The sequence below is a fragment of the Thunnus maccoyii genome, chromosome 3, assembly GCF_910596095.1.
Source record: "Thunnus maccoyii chromosome 3, fThuMac1.1, whole genome shotgun sequence".
In the NCBI taxonomy this organism is placed as follows: Eukaryota; Metazoa; Chordata; class Actinopteri; order Scombriformes; family Scombridae; genus Thunnus; species Thunnus maccoyii.
In genome coordinates this window covers 17,616,262-17,639,356 of record NC_056535.1, presented here as the reverse complement: position 1 = coordinate 17,639,356, position 23,095 = coordinate 17,616,262, and the positions used below count along the sequence as shown (strand labels likewise).

The 23,095-nt window shown below is 40.3% G+C and overlaps 6 protein-coding genes across 7 annotated transcripts in view; 3 read left to right on the top strand and 3 right to left on the bottom strand.

Annotated features, from left to right (window-relative positions):
- Nucleotides 1–214: 214 nt before the first annotated feature.
- sdhb (succinate dehydrogenase complex, subunit B, iron sulfur (Ip)) lies at nt 215–6,126 on the bottom strand. The gene is made up of 8 exons (XM_042406068.1): nt 5,962–6,126; nt 4,616–4,749; nt 3,756–3,841; nt 2,992–3,128; nt 2,693–2,809; nt 2,488–2,589; nt 2,269–2,391; nt 215–855 (listed from the first exon to the last, which is right to left on the bottom strand). The coding sequence occupies exons 1-8, from the start codon at nt 6,109–6,111 to the stop codon at nt 775–777; spliced, it is 930 nt and encodes a 309-aa protein (XP_042262002.1). The 5' UTR covers nt 6,112–6,126; the 3' UTR covers nt 215–774.
- A 660-nt stretch (nt 6,127–6,786) lies between these two features.
- Nucleotides 6,787–10,521, top strand: mrpl20 (mitochondrial ribosomal protein L20). Its single transcript, XM_042406091.1, has 4 exons — nt 6,787–7,023; nt 7,144–7,254; nt 8,992–9,069; nt 9,177–10,521. Exons 1-4 carry the CDS (start codon nt 6,937–6,939, stop codon nt 9,348–9,350), a joined length of 450 nt encoding a protein of 149 aa, XP_042262025.1. The 5' UTR covers nt 6,787–6,936; the 3' UTR covers nt 9,351–10,521.
- Nucleotides 10,522–11,030: 509 nt separating this feature from the next.
- Nucleotides 11,031–17,168, top strand: atad3 (ATPase family AAA domain containing 3). Its single transcript, XM_042406022.1, has 16 exons — nt 11,031–11,368; nt 11,952–12,028; nt 12,723–12,824; nt 13,002–13,061; nt 13,161–13,230; nt 13,333–13,498; nt 13,714–13,783; nt 14,288–14,443; nt 14,557–14,613; nt 14,730–14,855; nt 14,970–15,094; nt 15,227–15,278; nt 15,428–15,498; nt 15,590–15,757; nt 16,206–16,314; nt 16,406–17,168. The coding sequence occupies exons 1-16, from the start codon at nt 11,167–11,169 to the stop codon at nt 16,883–16,885; spliced, it is 2,091 nt and encodes a 696-aa protein (XP_042261956.1). The 5' UTR covers nt 11,031–11,166; the 3' UTR covers nt 16,886–17,168.
- Nucleotides 17,169–18,186: 1,018 nt separating this feature from the next.
- On the bottom strand, nt 18,187–20,433 carry LOC121893920 (transmembrane protein 240-like). 2 transcript variants are annotated; one of them, XM_042406093.1, is made up of 4 exons: nt 20,159–20,433; nt 19,914–20,021; nt 19,007–19,215; nt 18,187–18,383 (listed from the first exon to the last, which is right to left on the bottom strand). In XM_042406093.1, the coding sequence occupies exons 2-4, from the start codon at nt 19,997–19,999 to the stop codon at nt 18,232–18,234; spliced, it is 447 nt and encodes a 148-aa protein (XP_042262027.1). In that variant the 5' UTR covers nt 20,000–20,021; nt 20,159–20,433; the 3' UTR covers nt 18,187–18,231. The 2 variants fall into 2 exon arrangements, with proteins under 2 accessions (XP_042262027.1, XP_042262026.1); XM_042406092.1 differs by having other exon boundaries at nt 20,235–20,432.
- LOC121893896 (olfactory receptor class A-like protein 4) overlaps nt 20,405–23,095 on the top strand; it is a 15,316-nt gene continuing 12,625 nt past the window's right edge. Inside the window, exon 1 of the mRNA XM_042406056.1 lies at nt 20,405–20,492. The gene's annotated coding sequence lies outside the window, so the exon portion shown is untranslated. The remainder of the gene's footprint in view (nt 20,493–23,095) is intronic.
- ssu72 (SSU72 homolog, RNA polymerase II CTD phosphatase) overlaps nt 21,680–23,095 on the bottom strand; it is a 5,180-nt gene continuing 3,764 nt past the window's right edge. The window contains exons 5-6 of the mRNA XM_042406083.1: nt 22,941–23,059; nt 21,680–22,629 (exon numbers count right to left, since the gene is read on the bottom strand). Of these exons, the coding sequence (XP_042262017.1) occupies nt 22,528–22,629; nt 22,941–23,059 (221 nt within the window). The 3' untranslated portion in view covers nt 21,680–22,527. The remainder of the gene's footprint in view (nt 22,630–22,940; nt 23,060–23,095) is intronic.

The window sequence follows — 23,095 nt, the reverse complement described above, 5'->3', positions numbered from 1 at the left end:
TAAAGAAATATTAATGCAAATATCTGTGTTTGTCTTCAAGTAAACCCACTGACTCAGTGATGAGGCTGCAGAAGTCATTTGCAGCTCAGGCTCAGCACAACAGTGACATCTAAAGGACGCTCGCCGCTAACCGCTGTGGATGTGTGTTAAAGGAGAAAGCGGATAATCAGGGTGACGCTGTGACAACCGAAACATAATAAACAAAACAGCTGCAGGCATTCTGACTATTTATTTTTCATCAAAACAAAGACTGCATTTGGTATGTTGGAAGATCTGAGGGAACTTATACACTGTATGTATGTGAACCTGTTGCTAATCTAAAAAGCAACAAGCTAAAAAAAAAAAAAAAAAAAAAAAAGTGTTTAAACACAAAAGAAAAACGCCTTGTTTTTACTAGAATATGCAGCATCATGTCTCCCGAGTGGACAAACATACAAACAGTTGGGTTGGAGTTAAATACCTCTGTTACAGTACACGCAAGACTCAGACACACACTTTCTCTCCTGCATTCATACTGTACATGTGCGTTTGTGTAACACCAAGTCCTCAAACCACCCCCACACACACACACACGCACACACACACACCCACCCGCACCCATTTTCATTACAGTCGACTGCAGTCTTGCAGGGTGTGGTGGTGGTGGTGGTGGTGGTGGTGGTGGTGACGGAGCTGACAGGTGTACTGGCCCTTCAGACCTCAGTAAGAATCTTTTTTTAAAATCAATATATAATTTAATCGTATAGGGAAAAGCAGTACAGGACAACTGGAGGTTTAAATAGCAGCTGCCTTCTTCTCCTTGTATGTGGCCATCATCTTCTTGATCTCTGCTATCGCTTTTCCCGGGTTCAGGCCCTACGAGGAAGAGGAGACAGATGAGGAGAGAGCATTAAAAATCATTTCGAGGTATATGATGAAGAGGCACGATGACGCCCTCCTGCAGAACACAAACACAAGTCTGTGTCTGAAGGGCACAAGATAAACAGTATTCCCTTTTCTTTTACTGGATCATTCCTCGCTCCCAAACCCTCGCCTGATCAAGACTTCATCAAAGTCTCCCATGGACCGACACATCCCTTCATTGAATATTTGTAGTTGATTGAACTCTGCAGCTGATCGCGCTGCTTTGATTTGATTCAGATTTATTATCTAGTTAAAAATTTGTTGGATAATTCACATTTCGAGATCTGTCCTTTCCTTTTTTTTTAACCTGTATCATGGATAAGATTGTCTTCAGGGGAAGAAGGAGTCTGTTGTATTTGAGCAATAAAAACATTTTAATTGTCTTTCTGTGTCATTTCCATTCAGTCACATGTGATACCTAAAATCTCTATTACCTGAATAGAAACTATATCTTGATCTTGGATAAATTTACATTATTCCCATTTTCCCTAAAACATTAAGGCTACTTTCTCACGTCTACAAACTATGAGACATTCTAGTCTGAGCCTGGATTATTAAACAATGATTTAACAAACAGAATACCAATAAATGCAGATGCATATGAATACATCAGTGTCTGAGCAGCGAAGCCCATTAAGAAAAATGTGGTTCAACAGATCTGTACACACTGTAAATAAAGAATAAAGTTGTCATGACGTCTGAGAGGGAAGAACGTCTCATTTCATTAAAAACATGTTTCCTCCATTCCTTTTTCTTCACATATTTTCCTTGAATCTTTATTGGGAAATCATGACACACTTTATTTGTCTACCTCAGACTGCTGCCTCACATTATCCTCAGCTGAACTTTTAGTTAGTGTGTTTGCACAGAAAGAAGGCTTTGTATTTTGTCTAGGGCTGCAACTAGCAAATACTTTCATTCCAGATTAATCTACCCATTATTTTCTCAATTGTTCATATGTCATGACAATTCAGATAACAAAGTAAAATGTGAAAAATGTCCATTCCAAGATGCCCGTGGTTACTCTTAAAAAATTCCTGTTTCATCCGTCCTTAGTCCAAAACTCACAGAGAATCTTTTTGTTATCATAGAGGAGTATGAAAACCAGAAAGTAGGCACATTTTGGAAGCTGGAACAAGTGAATTTTAGTCATTTTTTTGCTCAAAAACTTGCTGAAATGATTATCAAAATTGCCAATTATTTATCTGTTGATCAACTAATCGATTAATATCCCCCATCTCTTGCAGTGGAATCATGTCAGGGACTTCAGTATGGACGGGAGGAATCATCACAGCAACCGATAACTCTTTCAACGTACCTATGGGCATGTGAGTACCGTATTACGGATGTGAGCTGACTGGTTACCTTGGGGCAGGTCTTGGTGCAGTTCATGATAGTGTGGCAGCGGTACAGAGAGAAAGGATCCTGCAGCTTGGACAGACGCTCCTCTGTGAAATCATCTCGAGAGTCGATCATCCAACGATACGCCTGAAAAACAACAGTATGCATATTTACTATTCATTCGCATGCCGTTGCAGAATTTTATCAGTTATCCTTGATGCTTATGTGCTCCTACACACATACCTGCATAAGCACAGCAGGCCCCAGGTATTTGTCTCCGTTCCACCAGTAGCTGGGGCAGCTCGTACTGCAGCAGGCGCACAGGATACACTCGTACAGCCCGTCCTACGCAGGAGAAGAGGAAGAGAGGATATTTAGTGTCATGGGACTTTGAGCGCCTGGAAAACGCATCTGTAAACGTGAAACCAAAATCAAAGCAGTGCTGTACCAGTTTCTGTCTGTCCTCCACAGTCTGCAGGTACTGCTCCTTCCCCTCCTTTGAGTCATCCTTCTTCTTCAGGTAGGGTTCAATCGACTTGTACTGAGCGTAGAAGTTACTCATGTCCTGCAAACACAATGCAATCAGAGATCAAGCCGGCATAAAATTCAAAAAAATGTACCAATAAAACATAAAATACTTCAGATTTGATATTAAAACTGAATAAGGGTCCCAGTACTCCTTACGGATCCCCTCCAGATAAACTTCCTACTGTTCAGGCAGAGTCATAATTCAGGATATTTACTCACAGGCACCAGATCTTTGACCACATACATATGTGGAAGGGGGTAGATTTTGGTTGGTTTGCCAACGTTGGTGTCAATCTTGTTGAGACAGGCCAGTGTGTTTCCTCCATTGATGTTCATTGCGCAGGATCCACAGATACCTGCGTTAACAAGACATTTAAAACAAACAAACAAACAAAAAAAACAGCTTTAAATATTATTTCTGAGGCAGAGAAGTCAGCAGCTTTTCTATTACATTTCTGGACAGAAGTAGTTATTATTGTGGTGTAAAAGTAATTTAGACTTATATATACACGTAGTGCTTTATAGGGAGAAAAGAGTAAGACTGTGCAGTTTTATTATGTGCACAGCTCTTATTTTTCATGGTTGAATGACGGGTAGTCGGTATGAATAAATGTTTTAAGAAGTTAAGTGATGTACAGAGCTTCCCACACGTTGATGTATTCCCTGAAATACAGAAGCCTGGAGTTTTCTTTAACTTCTCGAGAACAAACAAACACATGACCTTTACTGTATGTTGGCTGCGTCATAACAGAATAATTTGAGACTTTTTTGTGGTTTATTAAACTCTATTAATTGACATGTTCTCAAAATAAGTTATGAAATTGTTGTTTTACATTTTACAAATTCATTTCAGGTGATTAGTTTTTCATAATTTAAAGCTGGAATAATTACACAGACGTATTATTTGCCACATTTAATGATTGTTTTATCATTTAGAGGTCAATAATTTGCTGTTGTCTCACTCCAGCCTTCATATCACTGACCTTCTCTGCAGGAGCGGCGGAAAGTCAGAGTGGAGTCCATCTCATTTTTGATCTTGATCAGGGCATCAAGAACCATCGGGCCGCAACTACACAGAGGAGGATTACACACAGTCAGATAAGATAAGACAAGTCAAGAATGTCAAGACTTGAAAGTGTATAACAGGAAATCTTAAGTGTGATTTACTGGACCAAAGAAAACCCTGACAAGTGTCATGGCTGAGTGCATGGTTCTGTTTTGACTGTTTTGGCATGTTGCAGTGTCATGTTCACAGGAGTGAGTAGAGAATGTCCTCAAGCTGATTAAAGGACCAGATGAAGGATGAGGACTAGACAGTGTGCCAAACTGTCAGAGCCATCTGTGTTAAATCCAGCTGAGGGCTGTTCTCAGTTCATTAATAATGCCCTCTGTTTACACGTGCTTGTGTAATGCTTTCAATGCTCTCAGGAACAAGTTTCCATCAGTGCAAGTCAACACAACCAGAACCACATCGCTGTTATTATTAATGATATGAATTCATTGCAGCGCCGTTAACAGTCCAAAGTCAGCAGTATTCAGTCTAACTGATAAGCAGACTTGACAGTTAATACTTAACCTGATAAAGTACTAGTCTTTGCTGCAATAAAAAACAAAAAGGAACCACAGCAAACTGGTCATATAACATATTTCTGACAGGTATTCATAGATTTACAACTAGCCTCTCAGAATTTAACAGATTCACCTCCACCTCAGCCTTTATTTCTGGATATCAGGATCCCTTAATGAAGTATTACAGTAGCTAATGAAAGACAACACAAATTGACGCCATGTAGCACATTCTGGGCTTCTTCAGTCTCCTCACTGCGAAAGTAAAAGCACCTACGTGTTGAGGTCGATCTCGTAGGTCTGCATGCGGGGTTTGTCTCCTGGAGTATCTGGATCCCATCTGTAAATCTGAAACTTCTTTATCCTGGGCTGTGCTGCTGGAGCTGCTGCTGTCTGGGCATACCGCACCGCCTGATAGCAGGGACAAAGGAATTAGAAAAAGATGATGTACTCATTTAAAAATATAACAATTGCACCGATCTTTATAGAGTTCTTCGGTTCATTGTCTTGTTGACTAGACCAGGCAACAGAATCATAAGTTTGTCTTACTTTTGTATAATTCTTCTGTTTTTGTTTTGTTTGTTTGAAGGTGTGCCGTGTACGGTCCTGCCTGAATTGAATAAGATAAGACTTTATTAATCGCCAGAGGGCAATTTTGCAATATCTGCCGTCTTACCTCCCTTTACCCCTTAGAGGACTGCAATAGAAAAATGCTTTTAGCTTTACTGTGTTTTTATCCTTGATAATTAATTGTATGTCAGGACTCTGTGACTGCAGTCTTGTATGCACTTTGATTGCTGTCAAATCCATCTATCTATCTATCTATCTATCTATCAGAATGTAAAAGAGTAAAGATACTCCAGTAGAAGACAGAGGCATATTTGCTGTTTCAGGGTTTCATTTTTACCGGTTCATTGGAGGAACTTTACTATTATTCAATCCAAGTATCAGTGATCAGATTTTGACATCAAATACAGCCTAATATTTAAACTTTTAAACCACTGTCGGCAGCAACATCAATGATCATGACGCATTTTTTGTTGGTTAAGCAAACACAAATTCCTGATCACAACACATTTATAACATATTGATGTGTATCACGACCCTCAGAAACATTGCAGTGACATGATTTACTCAACATGACTCTACTGTTGCACAGAATAAAGTTATAAATTCCACAGTTTTGTTTGGTTGTTGTTTTTTTTTTGACTGAAATTCTTACAGTAACGTCTCATATTTCTTAATTATTTATTAACGTTAGCTGAACAATGTTTACATTAACTCGTTTCCTGTCACGTTTATGATTACATAGATTTCTAACGTCTAAGCTATCTTTTAAAGCTAAATAAACACCAACTGATAAACAATACATTAACAAATTAACAAAGGTTATTGTTAAGTCAGGTGTAAGACAGTTGACAGGAGGGCTGGGTGGTTATCTAATAGCTACCTGATGACTGTTCGCTGTACTACGTAACATGCTACTTCAGGGTATAGACGGAGCCCAGCGCTCAGTGTTGTGACGTTATCCTGAGCACAGAAACAGTCCCCGCTGTCAGAAACTGTAACTGACAATACCTGCTAATTAAGACTCCTCTTAACTTTTAATAAATGTTAACATACCACCAGTCCAGCGGGCGAGCGGAAAGCCAAAACACCGCAGCGGCTCAAGGACGTCAGCGCTGCAACCGACATTTTGGAGCTTCTCTGACCTCCACTGCGTGCTGTCCAAGCGTCCGGGGTGGCTACGTCATGACGCTGATGGGAGCGCATGTTTTACGTACCAGCATCTCCCGGTACGGAAGAAATGTTGAGTGTTTTTTTTTTTTTCCAGTTTTATTAACAGCACAGTAATATTACAAGACAAACAACAGTACAGGGAGTATTGGGGGTAAAATAAATAAATAAATAAATAAACTGATCACAAAAACACAAGAGGAAATAAAATAAATAAATATATATATATAATATGACTTAAAAAGTGAATAGACAATATTGCAAACCAACTTAATCACCTTGCCCCAAAGACACAGCAATTTTAACTTCACTGTCGTTAGACTCTACATTCAAAAATAAGGCCTTACTTTCTGTAATAGGGACCAAGACCTTATGAGATTCTTTCATCTCTTATTTTCTCTCATTCTCTCGATTCCCAAATTAATAAGGAAATTTGAGTCCAAAAGTTACTTGAGTGAGAACAGACATAATTTAAAAGAGAAAAGGGCTCAATCTCCTTTTAACAGAAGGGAAAATAAAGGTGCTTGTTTAAATTTTATGGTTCATTTGATGACATTGTAACTAATTTTTTATCAGCATTACGTTATTATCTTGCATATGCTCCTTATCTGGAATGAAGTGGTTCGGCTGTTTTCTGGCTTCGCTCGTTAAGCAAACGCGGGCGGAGCCGAGGAAACGTGTACACCAGATTCCCCGGATTATAAATCAAACAAACCCGTCAGTAGTACAACGGCGTGTGTACAAGTGAACTCTCGTAACAGCTACAACCGAGTCTCATGTGGCGCAGAGTTAAGGTCATATAATCCGGTGTTTTCTCTCTGTTTAAAGGGAGTTTGTGGTGAAGTTGACTGGAGGACAGAAATGGTGTTTCTGACGTTGTCTTGTTGGATCAGAAGTCGTGGACCCGACAGATATTGGAAAGTCCAAGAACTTCTCAAGCATGCACGGGTAAGGTCAAGACTAAATCCTGGAGGAGAGGCTGCTAACCCGGGTTAGAAAGACGCCTCACCATCCTAACCTTATAATATTGAAAGTTAACATCATCCTTCCTGTCGGTTCCTCCAACAGCACTTCAGAGGCAGGAAGAACCGCTGCTACCGCCTGGCTGTGCGGGCGGTCCGGAGGGCTTTCGTCTACGCCACCAAAGCTCGGAGGCTCAAGAAACGCAACATGAGAACGGTGAGACAAAAAAATACTGAACCGGCCCCAATTTCTAACACATGGCTGATGCACAAGACGGACGAATAGCCTCTAATTGTTGTGTAATTCACACCGCTTGTGGCAGTAAAATAAAAAGTCCTTGAGGATATTTTATCTCCTCCAGTAGCGGATACTGTAGATGGGCAGGTGTGACTGTGCACTCTGGGACTATACAGACTGAAACCACACCTGTCTCCACACCCAACAGTGAACTGTGGATTTTTTTTAAATCCCAAAGATGATAAATGATAGTAAAACAATGTGTAGCAGCAGGTACACGAGGAACATTTAACTGTTTTGCTAGATGGTGTCCAACCTGGAGGGGGATACATCTGAAGGTCACATGATGATTAAAAGGATAGGAAAGAAAAAAAAACATGCATTTCTTTCTCCACTTTCTCCCCCTGCAATCAAAAATGTGTTTTTCTTCTTGTTCCTAGAGTTGAATGTTTTAGCTGTGCAGAATGATGTTTGTGCAGAGTTTGACACTAGAAGCCTTTTTCCACATTCAGCTGCTGAAAGTGTGAAGTTTCTCTGAGCTCATTGAAAATCTTAATTTAAAGGCCTATGAGCAGGATTTGTGACATCACAACTAGTTTTTGAAGCTAATCCTGGTCCAATATTCACCTTACACAAGTTTGATGTGGAAACTTGAAGCCTCCAGCGCACAAACACTGAGAATGGACTTTACAGTGAAGAAGGAGACGTCTTTTGTCTCGCAGTTAAACTTGTGAAATGGAAAATATTTGCATATTCAAATCAGACACAAATTATTATTCAAAGTAGAGTCTTTTATATAGCTTTTAAAACGTGTCTGGAGGGGATCTTTATGTTTTTTTTTTCCTGAGATTTCTATAATATAGCTTTTTTTAAAACTATATATATATATATATATATATATATATATATATATATATATATATATATATATATATATATATATATACACACACACACAATACTTTTACTATACTACTACTACTACTATACTTTTATCTTTTTCTCGGCCCCTAAATCTTTCAAATGAAATAATCAAGAAGGACAAAAGTCATTATTTGGTTGAACTGCTTATCAGTCAGATCCACACTAAGGCCATAACTTGTGATTAATGATCACAAGTAGAGATTGCTTCATTTTAGGGGGTCCTGAGCCAGAAAAGGTTAGTTTATTAATTGTTAAAGGTAAAATATTATATGATATATATTGAAGTAATGATTTTTGATATATTTTTTCCACAAAAGAAAATCCAATTACCGTCATTAAAAATTCTTAAAATGACATCTACTCCTTCTCCCTAACTGAAAAATCCAGTCTATGAATAAGCGGACTTCAAGTTTCCACATCACACTTGTATAAGTTGTATACTGGACCATGATTGGCTCCAAACTAGTTGTGAGGTCACAAATGATGCTTGTAGGTACACGTCCTAAACTCAGATTTAACGTGAGCTGAGGGAAACTTTCCACTTTCAGCAGATGAACGTGAAAACAGCCTTCAAGTGTCAAACTCTGCACACACATCATTCTGCACAGTGAAGCTCAAACATTCAACTGAAGGAACAAGAAGAAAAACATATTTTTGACTGATTTTTACAGCATGGGATTATTGACTTTTTGCACTGAATAATTTTGTATGAATCACATATACTCAAAAATCCTTGTTTGAACCAGGTAATCAATGTCATATATCATGTTTGTTGTGCTCTTATTTCTTCAGCTCTGGATCACACGCATTGCTGCAGCGTCACGCGAGCACGGCATGAAGTATCCCGTCCTCATGCACAACCTCACAAAGGTTAGTTGTGATGAAAGTTACAGCATCAAACCAGTTCTCTCCGTTCTCTTCATGTGGTTGGTTCATCTTGTCTGTATGTAACACATTTCCTCTCTTCCTCCGTACAGAGCAGCGTTCAGCTCAACCGACGTGTTGTCAGTGACCTGGCCGTCACAGAACCTCGGTCATTCCTCTCCCTCGCGAAGCTGGCGAAGGCTCGGCAACAGGAAGGATTCTGTGCAGCGTTGGGTGACGGCAAAGAGCCTCCTGGTGTCTTCTCCCGTGTTGTGGTGCTACACTAGCGGACTTGTTACAGTTACAGACTTCCAGTTGCTATGTGGTTTAACGGGGCAGAGCTCTTGGTTTGTGGAGATGTTCATGAAACAACCAGACACACACTCACCTTCTTGCTTTACAGTTTCAAGATTCTTTTTTTTTAAAGAAAAATTAATGGAGTCAAGTCAGTTTGTGTTTATTTTTGTGATACTCTGTTCTGTAAATGAGACCAGGGTCTAGCCGCCATTGTAATATGGGTCGCTTTGTGGAAAGGTGTCCACTTGGGGAGAGTGATAACTGGCTGACCAGAGTAGACTATTTTTGTGATGCACTGACTGAACTCTGTCTCTTGCCTGCACCATTTATAAATCAGCTGACATGCGTATATTATGGAGTCTCATATTGGGTCAGCCCCACTTTAGTCTTTGGTGTAAAAATAAATAAATTTCCTCTGTCACTTGCCCCTTGTCCTTAGGGAGATCTGAAACAGAGTTACTAAAGCTATGTCCCTGAAGTGGATAAGGATATAAAGTCTTGCTCAAGGACACTCCATCAGTAGAGATGATTTTTGTTGCAGTGCCTTGATCCTTGGCCTTGAAGGACAGACGGTTTCTCTACTAATGTTTACCCTGCTGTCAGAAAGCAAAATGCATTTATGAAAAGAGAATTTGACACTGAATTTTCCTGTTATCCAGACTCTTGATGACAATAGACAACTCTCTAATATTGTTGAAACATCTTTACAGGGGACTAGTGATTCATTCAAGAGTATTTCTGAAATTGTGTTTTAAGTCATCATAAGAACATCATCATAATCCAAGACAGAAGCTAACATTAAATAGCATAGCAGCTGTGTGTCCACAGACAGACCTGCTCGATTCACTGATTTTCATCCAACATCTCTATCACGCCTACCAGAGATTTCCTACCAACAGATGCTCCTCAGAAGCCCTCCTGATTACCTCCAGTATCATGATAGAGAATGTGATTATCAATAACCACCATCTTCCCCGTGTAAATCATATGCAACCTTTAAGTTATGACTGGATGCGGATGGATTGTGAGTTTTTTTTGTGAGGTTGTGACCTCAGACTTTATCATGTGATGACTTTTGTCTTTGTGTAAATATATATTTTGCCATTTCTTGTGGTATGATTGTCCTCTTAATGTTTAGTTCATTAAACATTTTGATATATACTCGTCATCCTGTCTTTATTCTCTTCAGTGAATGACATTTGCTGAGGCTGATAGCCTTGTAAAGCATGTATTTGAGAGGTTTTTAGCTTTCGTGTTGGTTACTATATCAACACAAATTGCATTGTATCAAAATATTGGAGAACACAAGGACAAAATTATTTTTATTTGATAAACTGGTGGCATTTGAGCAGCATGAACACCAGATTTGAAGTCCAGTCCAACCTTTATTTCTGGTGATCAAACTCAGTGCTGCTCCTTGTTAGAGAGAGCAGGACACATGACAGCAATGTCACTGACCTGACTTATAAAACCACAATCAGTCTGATGCAACTGGAGAAAACCATGTCCTTACTTGTGATGTGGACACATTTTGACCCTCTGCGGTTGCCGTACCCTTTGGGGGCGGGACTCTATCAATGACCTTTACTGAACACCGCTGCAGGGACAGCCAATGGTAAGAAGACGTACTCGTCACCAGCCAATCGTCGTCACTGTTATTCACAGAAACCTGCGCTCTCTGCTGCACTTGCGCAAAAGACTGCGGCGTGACACGCGTGTGGAGGAAGTGCAGTGACAGTTGCGGCAGCTGCTACCTCTCGCTCCGCACAGAACCGGCTAAACTCTAATTTATTTATTGCCACCAACATGTCGTGGCTGTTCGGCCTGAACAAGGGGCAGCCTGAAGTGCCTCCCGGCCTCCCGGTGCAGCCTCCGCCGCCTCCGCCACCGGCCGGGGGCTCCGGCGGCGGCGGCGGCGGCGGAGATAAACCCAAGGACAAATGGAGCAACTTCGATCCCACCGGGCTGGAGCGGGCTGCTCAGGCGGCCAAGGAGCTCGACAAGTCCCGTAAGTGTTCGGGAGGTGGCAGGTTAGCTGTGGGTGGGTCACCGGGGTAGAGGTCTTACTTGTCACTGAAAGTCGTGATGCACCAGCATCCAGCTGGGATCTGCTCCTCTCCGGTTCATGCTACTGCAACACCTTCGACAATGAGGCCCAGACTCACAGGCATCATCCGTTTTATTCATTTATACAAATTAAGTTAATGTGAAAATTCATTTGTGCCGTTTTTGCTCGTGAAAATGGCTTTACTGCACTCACCTTCATTCAAACTAGTGGGGAGGGTTCAAAGGTCATTGCCTTGCAGTTTGGCTTGCAACACACAAATGCCTCTTGTGCCTCAAACATGCAAAGGGTCTCCAATAGTTTCTGTCTTGATTTGTTTTCATTATTTTACTTTAAGCACAATTAATCGTGGTTTAAATATGAGGAAGATCAGAAAGGTGAAAAAGAGAGAGAGAGAGAGCGCTGTCAGGATTCAGAGACAGATCCATCATACTGTAGATCAGTGAGCCACCAGCAGGATTTATAATCATACTTTATGAAGCAGTCACATCTTTCAGCTCTGTGTCGTTGTCTGTCCTAAATCCAGGACATGCCAAAGAAGCTCTGGACTTGGCTCGCATGCAGGAGCAGACCACACAGATGGAGCACCAGAGCAAAATGAAGGTACAGCAGACGCTCACATATTTAAAGTGCTGCTTCACTCTTGATTTTCAGCAGGACATCAGTGATTTTTTTTTTCCAGAGAATTAAGTTTATTTCTCTAGTTTCAATTTATATCAACTACAGAATATGTTTAAAAAAAATCATGTGATATACGGGTGTATAGTGGTGCTGGAAGATGTAGCGACATCATGACACAGTCAGTGGAGAATGAGAGAATAACTATACAGCAGGTTTTACACTGTATATTATGAAAGTTAAAAAGTAAATATTGCATATTATTTACTGGGTCAAACTGCATCTATTAGAGCTTTATCTTTGCGCTGCATCTTGATGAAAGCTGCACACATTTTGATTACTTAAGTTAAAGATTACTTGTCATGGCACAGATGAGGAAGTTTGACATTTGGATCAATTGAAGTCTAAATATTAATGTGGATAAGTAGGTTTAAAATCAAGACTCACAGATTTGTTTGCCAAAAATAGAAGTCTTGTTAAACAAAGTGTTCATTTCTATCTCCACTCCAGATCTGTCAAATTGTCTAATACCACTACTTCAAAGCCCCATGAGTGTACGTCTGAATATTACTGAGGACTCTAAAGTGACACAACTGAGCTGATGATGGGGTCAAAAACAGATTTAAATGTTCACTAGTGTATTGCTTGAGTCTGATAGTTCTGGCATCCTTTGTAACAGGAGTACGAAGCAGCAGTCGAGCAGCTCAAAGGCGACCAGATGCGAATCCAGGCTGAGGAGAGGAGGAAAACTCTGAATGAAGAGACCAAGCAGCATCAAGCGGTGAGAACAGAACTGCAGGAGGGTCTGCTGATAACAAAATAAGCCTAAATGCTTCAATATGTGTTGAAGCACATTTCCTTTTCTTTTAGTAAATGAAGTAAAGAACAATTAGAAGCATGTTGCAGCAGTGAACCAATTTGGGTTGTATAGTTACACTATGTTGTTTTTTCCCATCAGAGAGCTCAGTACCAAGACAAGCTGGCCAGACAGCGATATGAAGACCAACTAAGGCAACAGGTGAGTTTATCTCCTCCATATTTAGTATAAAGTCCTTATAAACAAGATGAAGTATCAAATTCAAAAATGTCTTTTTTTTCTTCTCTTTTCTTCCACCAGCAAGCTCTGAATGAGGAGAACCTTCGCAAACAGGAGGAGTCTGTACAGAAACAGGAGGCCATGAGGAAAGGTATGGACTTCACCACAGTAACACTCATGACAGGATCTTGTGGAAGGTTTTCAAAATGTTGAGTGGAGGTTTATGTACTTTGTGTTGTTGTGGTTTTTATAGCGACGATAGAGCACGAGATGGAACTGAGGCACAAGAACGAGCTTCTGCGTATAGAGGCCGAGACTAAAGCACGAGCCCGTGTTGAAAGAGAGAACGCCGATATAATCCGCGAGCAAATCCGTCTGAAGGCTGCAGAACACAGACAGACGGTCCTGGAGTCCATAAAGTAAGACGTGCTGACTTTTCTATGATTTAACACCATAATATGATCTAATGTTGATGATTAGATGTAGTGTAGTGATGTTCTTGGTGTCCTGAATCATGTAACTACTTGAAACCGAAGATGATAAAGCAAACCAGTTTATAACATACCTGGTCAGTTTTTTTTTGTATTACAACACACAAAACATTTGCTGACTGTTAATGTCTGTTTGCTTTTAGGACTGCAGGTGCTGTGTTTGGAGAAGGATTCAGGGCTTTTGTGTCAGACTGGGACAAAGTCACAGCCACGGTGAGACGTTTGTTTCCATCCACAATAAGTTTATTGAACGATTGTACAATATTTAAAAAAACAAGTTCTCTGAAAGCCTCGACTACAAAAAAAATAGATTAGTTTGGTGTAAAATTCCCAACAAATAAATGAGTTTATATACTTTATGTACTAGATGGTTCTAGTTCACATTCATCATTGCTTGGTACTTTTTTGTTTTTAACAGATGAGGAAAACATACCACACATCTTGATACTCACAAATTTCACACTTAAGAAAAATATAGTTAAATCAGAAGCAGCTGAAGCAAGTTGAGTGTTTTCTTTCACTGAAAAACTTACATGTGAATAGAAGCATCAGTATTATAATCCTTTTATTACCCATATTTACATTTGCTAGTATCATGCAATTGATGACATAAGAATTTCAGTTTAAATGTTTGGACTGTCGCGGTGGGCGAACCTGAAATGGGTTAGAATTGAGTGACCAATATTTATTATATTATATTTTCCTTCACATCACCAGGTGGCAGGACTGACTCTTTTAGCAGTGGGAGTGTATTCAGCCCGGAACGCAACAGCAGTGGCGGGACGTTACATTGAAGCGAGGCTCGGGAAGCCGTCGCTGGTTCGGGAGACGTCCCGGTTCACTGTGGCCGAGGCCATCAAGCATCCTGTGAAGGTAGCTAATATGGAATTTGATTCTTGTTCACATTTTGTTAAAATGTGGATTTTTAAAAATATTAATTTTCTTATATTGGACAATCTTTCTGTCTCTTCTTCTTGACTACGTAGACGGTCAAACGTCTGAAGAGCAAACCTCAGGATGCCCTTGAAGGAGTTGTGCTCAGTGTAAGTAGCATTTATATAAAAGCTCTTACACCACATATCGGAAGACTGTAACAAATTTACATTTTAAGTTTTGTAACCACCTGACATTAATGCTTTTTTAAAAAAAAAATTCTTAGCCTACCCTTGAGGAGCGTGTGCGTGATATTGCCATAGCAACAAGAAACACTAGGCAGAACCACGGCCTCTACAGGAACATCCTCATGTACGGGCCCCCAGGAACCGGCAAAACTCTCTTTGCCAAGGTACACCTCAGTGACTAAATGATTTAAACTGATGACTGACCGACTTTAAACCATAATATATATGGAAAGTGATACTTTGCCTACATGTGATACATTTCTCTTTCTTTTGAGTAGAAGCTGGCAATGCATTCTGGGATGGACTATGCAATCATGACCGGTGGTGATGTAGCACCCATGGGCCGGGATGGCGTGACTGCCATGCACAAAGTCTTTGACTGGGCTAACACAAATCGACGCGGGTATGCTAAACATATACGCACCTCGATATTATATCAAATTAGGTTAATTTGCATATAAATTATAAACAGCAACACTGTCTACTCCAGATATAATACCAACAGATTAGGTTATCGTGTGTTTTTATGTTACAGACTGCTGCTTTTTGTTGATGAAGCTGATGCGTTCCTTCGCAAGAGATCCACTGTAAGTCTGTGTGCACTTTTTTATTTATTTCCTTGAAACTTTGGACAATAATGTGTTGTTGTTTTTTTCTCCCTTTTTATTACCCTTTCCAAAATGACATTTTCCTTGACTTTTAACTAACCTACAATCGTCATTCTTTCTTTTTGCAGGAGAAGATTAGTGAAGACCTGAGAGCCACTTTGAATGCTTTCTTGTATCGCACTGGAGAACAGAGCAACAAGTAAGAATTCATTTTTATTTGGACTGTAACCTAAACCTTCAACCTCCCAGCACATCTCTTAACAGCTTGATTTGTTTATTTTGTCCTGCAGGTTCATGCTGGTTCTGGCCAGTAACCAGCCAGAGCAGTTTGACTGGGCCATAAATGACCGTATAGATGAAATAGTGAATTTTGCTCTGCCAGGCCCTGAGGAGAGGGAGAGGCTGGTGCGGTTGTACTTTGACAGATACGTGCTTGAGCCCGCCACTGGAGGGAGGCAGTGAGTACAATCCCTACACTACAACACAGATGTTACAACAGGCACACTAGGGATGCATACTGAAACAAGTAATTAGATCAGTCTACCATGTCTGCACACTCGCATAGATGTAGATGTATTAATTCTGAGTGATTTTGAGGAGTCTTATTATATTTGTTAAAGTGATATTTGACTAAAAGGGCTGTGCCAGGATAAGATCAGGCTCAGAGACAGCCTGCTGGGTACGTGGAGCCTGGCCAGCCATGTGAGGCTTTAATTACAAAGAGCTCAGATGTGTGATGGAGGCTGATAGACGATGGGGTCGGGGCACAGACACAGACCAGCAGGCAATGAACTGAGCTGCAAAAACACAACAAAGTCAGAAAGAAACAGCAGGAAACTCATCATGTTGTTCCCACCTCCCTCACGATGTCATCCTTGTGTTTCTGTCTCATGTGGTTTTGTGCAGGAGGATGAAGCTGGCACAGTTTGACTACGGCAAAAAGTGCTCTGAGATAGCAAAGAGGACAGAAGGCATGTCCGGCAGAGAGATTTCTAAGCTGGGTGTGGCCTGGCAGGTACGTTCCCTACAGTCTTTTTAAACAATGCTATACATGATAAAAGAAGTAAAAGAATGTGTCAAACGTGTGTTGCTTCATGTGCTCACAGGCAGCAGCATATTCTTCCGAAGACGGCGTCCTGACGGAGGCTATGATTGATGCTCGTGTTGACGACGCTGTCAAGCAGCACCTTCAGAAGATGGACTGGCTGCACGGAGACGAGGAGGCTCAGACCAAGACCCTTACACCTCCACCACTTGGGGCAACAGGCAGTGAAGGAAAAATGGGCTTCACTCTGCCCGTCAGCGAGACACCTCAGGCTCAGGAGGTGATCGCTCCGGTCCTAGAGATTAATACGAAGCAAGAAGGTGACAGTATACCACAGGAGATGACACCACCTCTTTCAGACACATCAGCTGAGGGAAAAAGCGCCGTCCCAGCTGGACGGGACTGTGAAGATGCTGTCAAAGCAGAGGCTACGACAACAGCGGAGAGTTTAGCTCAGCCCGCTGCCCCCGCTGACGGTGAGGGCAAGGCGGAAAAGGAAGACAAGACTGGATCTCCTCCAAAGGATGGAACTCCAGTTTGAGTTGTAGATTTGTTCAGTGGGGCTGCCTGGACTAGAAACATTAGTGTCCTGCCCCTTTAACTAGTCTGTCAGTTTATGTCTAAAAGTCTGCTGGACTGTCTTTATGACAGAAGATGATCAAAACACAAATGACGCCTGAGACTCTTTCATTCTAATATATAATGTAAACATTGTAAAAGTGTACCTGACAGTGTGTCTGTAATATCAGTATATAAATGTCGTGCACAGTTAAGTGTCTCTGTTGAAATGATTAAAATGATCTGTGTTTTTATAAACAGTAAAAGCTCTGAGGTTTCTTACAAATGTTTTGGGATAAAGTTGTTATATGACAATATGCCCTGTAGCTTGGAGTTTTAACACCTCAATGATCGAGAGACAGTGGAGTTAACGTTTCTTTTTGCTACATTTAGAAATCAACAGTCAGAGGTGTGACATCTGTTTTAACCCTGCGAAACCCTCATAAAATGCTGAAGGATGATTTAAAGAGATCAGACCTTGCAGTGACATTGCCAACCGTTGTATATGGCTTTGAAAACACATGATAGAGTGACACAATATATAAGAGCAGAGGTGCTAGTAGAGACGAAAGGTTACGATTGGATGAGGCAGTGATCCCGTCCTATAAGAATCCACCTGGGATTTTAATATTTCACAGTAATGGCCCCACCTTCTTATACGAAGCAGTTCAAGGGCATGACGCCGTCCTTGGTTCGGAGCTGACCACATGATAAAACTCCCTGTCAAGACGTTATAGCAGGCCTTCACGCACTATGATGTATGATCACGTCACATAAAGAAACCACAAATCTGGTGATCCTGATTAGGAAAGTGAAAGGTCTCTTATGGTGATGGATGAGCTGTTCAACAGAGAGATAAAACTGAAAAAATATAACCACAAGCACAAAATACTGTGTGGCTTCATTAAAAATACAACAAAAGTTGTGCTAGCATTCACTAGTATTTTCATTCAAAAATAATTGATTGTACAATAGTCCCAAGTTGAAACTGATTTAAAGTGTAAATCTATTTACAATGCAACAATTTTTTTCAATAAAACCAAGTCTCACCTCTTGTGAAAATTATGTTTAGAGTTTATTAGTTAATTTGAGGCTCTTTGCATGGCCTGGCCCCATCTTTCTGATCTTTTAATTGTAATTTGCTGTGGTTTTAATTAATCTTTTTTGATTGCGAAGCACTGGAACTAGTCATTATTCTCCATAAGTTAACATTTTTAGGTAAAGCATCATTTCCATTAAAAACACAACTTCAAGGAATTTACTTATTAGACAGAAAACAGCACACACAGTAATTGTTGGATTTAATTCACATTTTTTATCTTTTCAGTGTCAAATGCTTCCATTAATATTATGTTGCGCATCTCGCCTGACGTGCACCATGTTCCCCCTTGAGTCCTCGAGTTGAGTGTGTTTGGGACGTAGCTGGTTGAGCAAGTCCTTTGAGTTACTGAATTTGGGCAGCCGTGACAAGAAACCCACATCTGGAAAGAAAGATAAAACTGGGATGGTGAACGGCTCTTTTGTTTTTGTTTGTGTGTGTGTGTGTGTGTGTGTGTGTGTGTGTGTATGTGTAAGGGGGAGGGAGAAATGACATGAACGTAGTTGAGTCAGATGGGAGGGAGAGGGAAATCAGAGTAGTAAGGAGAGATATGTCATTAAAGTGAAAGGAAAGTATTCCATTTAATCTTGAAAAGTTGCAATACTTAAAAAGTTCAACAGGTTGTGAGAGAAATTGCCCTTATTTTGGTAAATTTACCATAAATTTGCATTATGGAAAATACCACCATACCTATTTTCTATTTTCTTTCTGTTTTACATCTGTTATGTTCATTAATTTTAGTGTGGTTAGCTTAAGGTTTTGTTTATGTTTGAGTCTTCTCTGTCCACTCCTTTCCATTCATAGACTCGATTCATAGACTAGATTCAATAGACCAAAAAATATGATCTTTATTTTTGTAGAAACGAGTATGAATTTGCTGTGACATCAGGCTGAAAATCTCTTTACAGCAACACTATTGCTTAAATATATAATGTATAATATATACGTCCATTCAGATCTTTCTTTCTTTTGTATCTTGACCAAAGAGCAGCCCCACTGACTTACTGTTCAGTCGCTTTGCCCTCCAGTATCTGAGCCCCGAGTGCAAAACACTATCCAGCCAAAGCAAGAACCAGCTGATGCAGAGACCGAGGAGCAGCCCAGCTATCACATCCAATTCTTGCTTGGTCATGATGTCACTGACAAAGTAGTTGATGTTGGAATCCACCACGGACTGAGCCTCATGATATGGAACGATACGATGGATCTGATACCTGCAGAGGACAGAGCAGGAGCCGGTGGGATGTTGGCACACAGAAAAGTCAAGTGACAACAGTGTCAGTGGGGTTATGGGATGATACATTCATCAGAGTAGAAAGCACTAGAAGATTAAGGAATTTGACAAAAGTTATATTTTGTGAAATATGCACTGTAGATCTTCAAAACATCAATTTATCAGGAACTAAGAAAACCAGTTCTTTGAGTGACAATGCACTTTTATAGGGCTGCAACAAATCTATCATTTATTTTCTTGATTCACTGATAAGTTGTTTGGTCTATAAACAGTCAGAAAAATTCCTCAAGCCAGGAAATAATCACAATTGAAAAGCTGGAATCAGAGTATTTGAGAGAAGAGAGAAAAAAATACCCCAAGCGATTAATCGATTATCAAAATAATTGCTGATTAATCAATTAATCAACTAATAGCTTTACATTTTTTAAAAGCCCAGGGAGTTTAAAATAGGCTTTATGGGCTTCAGAGGTGAGGACATTTTCTGGCTGACTCTGAAAAGGGAGTAAATACTGAAAACTCATGTTTGGAGCTGAGAGCCAAGAGATGGTTAAATATCCAGGATTCATTCATCAATTTCAATGGAAACGCAGTTGCAGTTTGGAGATTATTGTTGTTTTTGGGTCTTTAAAGCGTCGAGTTGTGTGCAACAGTAAAGCAAAGTGTCTTTCTGTATTTTACCTTCCGCAGGTGCAGGAGCAGACGCGGTCCTCTCCTCTCACTAACGGCAAGACGAAGTTGTGAAAGCGGTCAAGAAACGCGTTCATGTCCTTCAGGGAAAGTCACAGTCTGTAACAAAACAACAGCGGAAGTCAACTCCGCAGCAATGTTATTCCAAAGACATCCAGAAAAAAAACAAGACTTTAGCTAAATTTTGATGGTCCAGTCATCTAAATAGCGTTTTGTACCATGACATTATCTTTTACCATCACAACTGAAGATCCTAAAATTAGGAGAACCATGATGCTCTCGTATCCAGACTCGTCAGCAAACGTTGCTTACATGTTTGTGCGCTCCGAGACGAGACAAAAAGGACTCCCGAGTCTCCCGGTAAACTATCCGAGCTTCAACATCCGCACGGTGCCGCTGCCTTCACTCACAGACCTGCTCCTGCTCAGCTAATTATCCACTAACCACCGGAGAACAGTCAGTGATGGACAATTTTACTTTTCCCAGTTACAGATAGTTCAACCAATCACTGTTTTCTGCTTTCAATGAATTACAGAAGTTGCCATGGTTACCTTCATTAATGCAACGTATGTACGTAACTCATTTCTATTCGAATTCCGTCGAACTTCAGCCGACATTTTGTTTAAGCTAACGGTCGTTTGTCATTTACATTGAACATAATGCAGCCAGTTAGATTGGTTGATTAAAACTGAGCTGAGAGTAAAAGTAAGTAACGACATATTGCGGTTATCGATAGGTAGAAAACTATACATAGTCTCCATATTACAAACACATTAAATGTCATCCATCCAGGTTTAAAACTTCATTTAGCACACCTCGATTACTCGACCAGTAATCCAGTGGTTCTCAAAGTTTTTCACATCAAGGATTAAACTAAATTGACACAAATTAGACCACAGACCCCCTTTTGATAAGATTTTGTGTCAGGGTCCCCCATCTGATGTGTTGTTACAGAAAGTGTATGAAACCCATGACCATAGTCATACAATCTGTCATTGTGTTAGTTATGGATGGAATTATAGTGAAAATAAATTATTCCCCTTTTTTGCCTGGGACCATGGACGTATTATAAGAGCTCTTATAATACGTCCATGTCTGGGATCCCCAAGACAACCTCAAAGACCCCAGACCCCACTTTGTGAACCATTGGATTAAAAGATTGACAAAAAATAAATAAATCAACAGCTATTCTGATAGTAATTTTGAGAAAAAAAACAACTAAAAATTAAAATTCTCTCGTTCCAGCTTCTTAAATGTGGATATTTACTGGTTTCTTTAATAATTAAGTGAGTATCTTTGGGTTGTGGACTGTGGGAAGGACAAAGCAAAGACATTTGGGAAATAGTGACAGACATTTTTCACTTCTTTCTTACATTTTACAGACCAAACAACTAAATGATTAATCAAGGAAACAATAAATAGATTAATCGATGATGAAAAGTATCGTTTAGTTGCAGCCCAAAGTTTTTCTGGTTGAACCCCAAGATGGAGGTGAGCAATGACTGTCTAAAGTCAAACTGAGGACATGGTTTAAATCATTTCTGTCTCACCCTCACCTGTTGAAATATTGTAAAATAATCATACAAGAGGTCTGTACCATGTAAAACATGAAAATAACCTGACATCTCTATTAGCAGCTTGTGGTGGTAGTAGTTAACATATGAATGCTAAAAGTTTAGCATAACAATTTTACATTAATACTCTTACATGAAACAACCATGAACTAAATGTCACAAAGCAAATAAAGAGTCATGAAATGTTTCTTAGAGATTCTTTTAGTGGATTCATATGTACATACAGAAAAATCAGGCACTCTGAGCTGACAATGCTTCAATTCCTTAACATTTACAAAAGAAAAAAAAAACAAAAACTATGCCCTGAAAGATAGCATATCCAAGTTTAAATATGAATCAACACATTATATTGGAAATACATCAGAAGAGAGCCTCAGAGAGGTCTAGGTTTGGTTATTCATTATTAGCCCAGCCACTTTAACTTAATGCTAACTAATCTACAACACATGGTCGCACAAAAGAAACACGCATTCAATTCAACTAATTCTTCTCCCTGTCTGACCCCAATACACACACTTACACTGTCCCAGGTCAGGAATATAAATCTGACATATATGCTTGAATGAATTACAGTTATATTTCATCTGGAGGAGAAAAAAAATTAAAAAAAAAAAAATCAGCATCATAATGCTGTACTCAACAAAATCAGAAGGACTTGGGACAACTGTAGTTGTTTGACTGGGGGTTGTGTGTTGTGGGTGTTATGGCTCTCCCTGAGGAGACATGGTTGAGTGATTTCACTGGACTGGGATGGAGGGAGGACCTTGGCCTGACCTTGATCCGGAGGAATAAAGGCAGAGCGAGAGCAGCGAGTCCGTCCTCTGCATAGAGGAAAAACCCATCATCACCAATATGTCCGACAGCAGCCATTTGTTAGGTCCTGACCCAAAGCTGTGTGTGTGTGTATGTCTATGTAGGCACACAATGTGCATGAATTGTGTTGTAGATGAACTGTGTGTGTGTTTGTCTATATACTATTGTTTGATTGCTTGTGATCTGAGTCTGTGTTTATTGCAAATCTCTGTTGAGTATCAGTAGAAGCAGACAGTGTGGAGAAAAGGCCTGTTGCTCTTTTCCTCGAACTCTTGTAGGAGCTCGTCGATTTCATTCTCCATGTCGTCGGTGTGCTGGATCTGCAGGGGCGGAGGAGGAAGCGCGTTAAACACAGCCCGCACACACACACACATGCACACACACACACACACAGCTCAGCTGCACCAACAACCAAATCAATGTACACCATGCATGAATCTATAGAAATTATACACATCAACAGCATTTCATTATCCTACCACAGAATCTCTTTTAGAAGCACAATTATTAGCAGATTAAATACACGTACAACTATTCTAATATTACCCAGATATTTACTGCGTAATGTAATCGTTAAACCGCTCAAAGCCTTAAACCTTGCCCTCAGTGTGCCCGTGCAGCAGTGACTCACACATTGACACAGCTCGCAGATAAGGAAGGCGCCCAGCGTGGCTTCCTCGTGGTTATCCTGAATGTCTACGTTGATGACGTGCACGGGCTGCAAAGTCTCCTGCTCTCTTGAGTTCAGATCTGGGGAGCAACAACAGATGAGAGAGAGAGTGAGTG

Coding starts and splice junctions, on each gene's coding strand:
- sdhb (XM_042406068.1), bottom strand. CDS start 6,111: ATGCGCTCCCATCAGCGTCATGACGTAGCCACCCCGGACGCTTGGACA. Junction 3,842..4,615: donor TACGAGATCGACCTCAACAC/GTAGGTGCTTTT, acceptor TCCTCTGTGTAG/TTGCGGCCCGATGGTTCTTG. Junction 2,590..2,692: donor TGGAGGACAGACAGAAACTG/GTACAGCACTGC, acceptor TCTCCTGCGTAG/GACGGGCTGTACGAGTGTAT.
- mrpl20 (XM_042406091.1), top strand. CDS start 6,937: ATGGTGTTTCTGACGTTGTCTTGTTGGATCAGAAGTCGTGGACCCGAC. Junction 7,024..7,143: donor AACTTCTCAAGCATGCACGG/GTAAGGTCAAGA, acceptor TTCCTCCAACAG/CACTTCAGAGGCAGGAAGAA. Junction 9,070..9,176: donor TCATGCACAACCTCACAAAG/GTTAGTTGTGAT, acceptor TCCTCCGTACAG/AGCAGCGTTCAGCTCAACCG.
- atad3 (XM_042406022.1), top strand. CDS start 11,167: ATGTCGTGGCTGTTCGGCCTGAACAAGGGGCAGCCTGAAGTGCCTCCC. Junction 12,825..13,001: donor AGACCAAGCAGCATCAAGCG/GTGAGAACAGAA, acceptor TTTTCCCATCAG/AGAGCTCAGTACCAAGACAA. Junction 15,279..15,427: donor TCCTTCGCAAGAGATCCACT/GTAAGTCTGTGT, acceptor TTCTTTTTGCAG/GAGAAGATTAGTGAAGACCT.
- LOC121893920 (XM_042406093.1), bottom strand. CDS start 19,999: ATGAACGCGTTTCTTGACCGCTTTCACAACTTCGTCTTGCCGTTAGTG. Junction 19,216..19,913: donor TGCTCCTGCACCTGCGGAAG/GTAAAATACAGA, acceptor TGTCCTCTGCAG/GTATCAGATCCATCGTATCG. Junction 18,384..19,006: donor GAGGGCAAAGCGACTGAACA/GTAAGTCAGTGG, acceptor CTTTCTTTCCAG/ATGTGGGTTTCTTGTCACGG.